The sequence below is a fragment of the Aptenodytes forsteri genome, unplaced genomic scaffold, assembly GCF_000699145.1.
Source record: "Aptenodytes forsteri isolate BGI_AS27 unplaced genomic scaffold, ASM69914v1 Scaffold229, whole genome shotgun sequence".
NCBI classification, from domain to species: domain Eukaryota; kingdom Metazoa; phylum Chordata; class Aves; order Sphenisciformes; family Spheniscidae; genus Aptenodytes; species Aptenodytes forsteri.
The window spans coordinates 6,591,910-6,595,324 of record NW_008795863.1 but is presented as its reverse complement, the minus strand read 5'-3'; the positions used below and the strand labels follow the sequence as shown (position 1 = coordinate 6,595,324).

Sequence of the window (3,415 nt, the reverse complement as noted above, 5' to 3'; positions counted from 1 at the left end):
CTTTTTTTTTTTTTCCCCCCTCCCAAATGTTAGTTTAGCATACTGCTTGATTTATTTAACCACTGCATACTATGCCAGGTTAGCAGCCCATATCCTTCTATGTCAATAGTCATAGGTCAATAGTGCCTCCTAAACTGCTAAGTATGTAGTCATCTTAATTTGTGGAAGATGCAGATAGAGTATTGAATCAGCAGTACAAGCACTGTGTGAGTTTCATTTCAGGAACTATGATTCGATTTGTTTTTTAATGTAGCCTGCTATTGGCCTACAGTGCCAGTCCCTGAATCCTGAAAGACATTATGCTTCATAGCAAGTGAAGTCCAAATGAAAGAAAATAGAACAGGAGATACTAAAATAAATGTGTACTTTGGGGTATTTGCTTATAATATGAAATTTGATATTCCTTTATCCATCTTTCCCCCAAGGACTTGTAATCTGATTTAATAAGGCTAAATCTTGGATATTCTGTCTCCTTAGAACCAACAGCCAACATGTCTAGCAAAAGGGCAAAGACGAAGACCACCAAGAAGCGCCCTCAGCGTGCCACTTCCAATGTATTTGCAATGTTTGATCAGTCGCAGATTCAAGAATTCAAGGAGGCCTTCAACATGATCGACCAGAACAGGGATGGCTTCATTGACAAAGAGGACTTGCACGATATGCTCGCCTCCCTTGGTAATGTCACTTTTCTGTTTACGGTTGCCAAGCAAATTTGTGCTGTTAAAATTAAATATTGAGTTTGGGATAGCTTATGAGAGGTGTCTCAGTTTGTATTATGTTGTTCAGATCATTTTTTTTTTAGTTTGAAAGCTAAATCAAATATGAATCCCTTTATTTGTAGGAAAGAATCCAACGGATGAATACCTAGATGCCATGATGAATGAGGCTCCAGGCCCCATAAACTTCACTATGTTCCTCACAATGTTTGGTGAGAAGCTAAATGGCACCGATCCGGAAGACGTAATCAGGAATGCTTTTGCTTGCTTTGATGAAGAAGCAACAGGTACGCGGGTAAAATAACAGGGTACTACATGTATTATTTCTACTTAGTTTTGTAACAATAAATACTTGTCTTCATAGAAGTGGTGATGAATTTTTTAACTCTGAAGATTCTGATTTCTGCAAACTAAAAATCATGCCGTGTATCCTCAGCAGCTGAGATTACCTTTTCAAACACTCTAAAACTTTAAAATCCCAAACTTCTGGCACTTCAGTTCTGTTGTTCAAGACAAGAGAAAGGGAAAAAAAGATGTTCGTTGGGAACCAGGGTCTTAAATTTTTCCTAACTTAAAATTGAGCTTTGGGGCAACTCTTGTAAGGGAAATCCTTGTCTTCAAAGCTGTTGTGCTTTTATGAAGAACTTGTTTTCTGTCAGCATCTTGTATCCACCTTCCCTCTGTTAAGCTGCACTTAAAGGAGAAGAAAATTAATACCAGAAAAACCTTGTGTGACTCACAAGAGTGCTGATAGAAGGAATCACAAGTCACATAAGGCTGCTTGTTTAATAAACAATGCCAAAAATGTTTTCTTTGCAACCACTCTAGTAAATCTGAGTTTTGTCACTGATTTAAGATCAATTTAAAATCTTTGAAATATTTCAGAAATCCCTGTGTTTCATTCACTTGTTGAACATTGATTGGTAGTCAAGTTCCATAATTTTTTTTTTAGTGGTTTTCATGAGGAATGTTCAAGACAAACGGATTGCCTTTGTGTAAAATACACAGTTGTTAGAAGGCTCTCAGCACTACCCGGAGCATAGCCCTGCTGGTGGGAAGAAGGACCAATATGTATACTGACAAATTTGTATATTCTTTGAAACAAAAAAGGCAAATCATAAAATGGCCTTTACCTGAAGCAGTGAGACCATGTAAATTAACTAAGAGTCTTGACTTGATTGAATGCTTGTAATTATTTGGCAACTACAGTAATAGGCTTTAATGTCTTTATTTTCATTTGGCAACAAAGACTGTAGGTCTCTTTAATTGAAACAAAGAATTCAAAGAAAGAAATTATCATCCATCTATTAGCAGATAAATGTAAAAACTCCTTTTGCTTATGTCTCTTACGTTGTGTTCTAGGGTTCATTCAGGAAGACTACCTGCGAGAGCTGCTGACGACAATGGGAGACAGGTTCACAGACGAAGAGGTAGATGAGCTGTACAGAGAGGCACCCATCGACAAAAAGGGGAATTTCAACTACATTGAATTCACGCGCATCCTGAAACACGGAGCAAAAGACAAGGATGACTGAGCAAATCCCTGGATACCTGCAGATTATCTCTACTTTACGCTTACGTTTATTTTTGAGGGTTTCTTCCTGATAGAACTTGTTGCATGCATTTAGCTTTACAGCTTTTGCCTTTCTCAATGTATTTATCTATTCCAGGCCATTTAGGCACATTTGCACCTGTGTAATCAGACTGGAAGTGGGGAAGATATTGTGAGGAAAAGGATATGGGACAAAGATCCATGGACTTGATAGTCCATGAAAATAATCTCAATGTTTCTGGTTTAGCTGGATTTTTACATTTTTGTAATGCCATTTTGAAATAAAGATTGCTATATAGATAAAATACCTCCAATTCTTTTGTGAAGAATGACATTTCTATTATGCATTTACAAATGCAGGTGTGTTAATTGTATTTTACTTGTAGTTGCAAATCAAGCTGGAAAACTCATTTTCATAATGTTTTGTGCAGTGTCATACAGTTCTGAAATACTCTTAGCAGGATGTGCCGGTGTCTTTAAAAATGCAGCTCTACAAATCTCTTATCTCAGGTTTTTGAAGTGGCATTTGACTGGTGTAAGTGTCGGAGTTTTACCGGTGTCGACGGCGGAGCGGGAGTGCGAATCCGGAGTAATGATGGATCTCAATATGAGTATGGTCATTCTCCTCTATTCATGCTTATAACAAGGCTTATATAGTTATCTACTATGGACACGCGCTACCTGCAGCTTGCAGATAGGTTACAGCCTTGTGTTCACGCGCATCTATGCTCTAGCAGATTGGCCCGTTCTTTCTGATCATGCGAAATGCCTTCATGGTCTTTATCTTGTTTTTCTCCTTCCAGCTGCACATTCCTTTCTCCGTTGTTTTCTGCTTAAGTGCCTTGTCATGCCAGGTGGTGCAGTGTTTGCTCATTAAAATCAAACTCAGGAATGTCTGTTAGTGAGATTCCCATCCCCACAGTAAGTAGTTAGCCAGAGAAATGGTTAGGGAAGATTGTAACAATTGCCAAATGGCCAGCAGAGGACATTTATGATTCTTAAGCAGATATAATGCCCAGCTTCTATTTCCTCTTAATATTGATAGTTTTTTAGCAATATTTTCATGGCAAAGTTTGCATTCCTGTTTGCTAAGGTTTTATGCTGGCAATAGGTGGGAATTAGGTGTATTTTTTTTCCCTTCTGCTGA

General features: G+C 38.1%; 1 protein-coding gene across 1 annotated transcript; it reads left to right on the top strand.

The window, feature by feature from the left end:
* The first annotated feature begins 471 nt into the window (after nucleotides 1-471).
* LOC103902988 (myosin regulatory light chain 2, smooth muscle minor isoform) lies at nucleotides 472-2,582 on the top strand. The gene is made up of 3 exons (XM_009284117.1): nucleotides 472-675; nucleotides 842-1,003; nucleotides 2,079-2,582. Exons 1-3 carry the CDS (start codon nucleotides 492-494, stop codon nucleotides 2,249-2,251), a joined length of 519 nt encoding a protein of 172 aa, XP_009282392.1. The 5' UTR covers nucleotides 472-491; the 3' UTR covers nucleotides 2,252-2,582.
* Nucleotides 2,583-3,415: the final 833 nt, after the last annotated feature.

Coding starts and splice junctions, on each gene's coding strand:
- LOC103902988 (XM_009284117.1), top strand. CDS start 492: ATGTCTAGCAAAAGGGCAAAGACGAAGACCACCAAGAAGCGCCCTCAG. Junction 676..841: donor CGATATGCTCGCCTCCCTTG/GTAATGTCACTT, acceptor CTTTATTTGTAG/GAAAGAATCCAACGGATGAA. Junction 1,004..2,078: donor CTTTGATGAAGAAGCAACAG/GTACGCGGGTAA, acceptor GTTGTGTTCTAG/GGTTCATTCAGGAAGACTAC.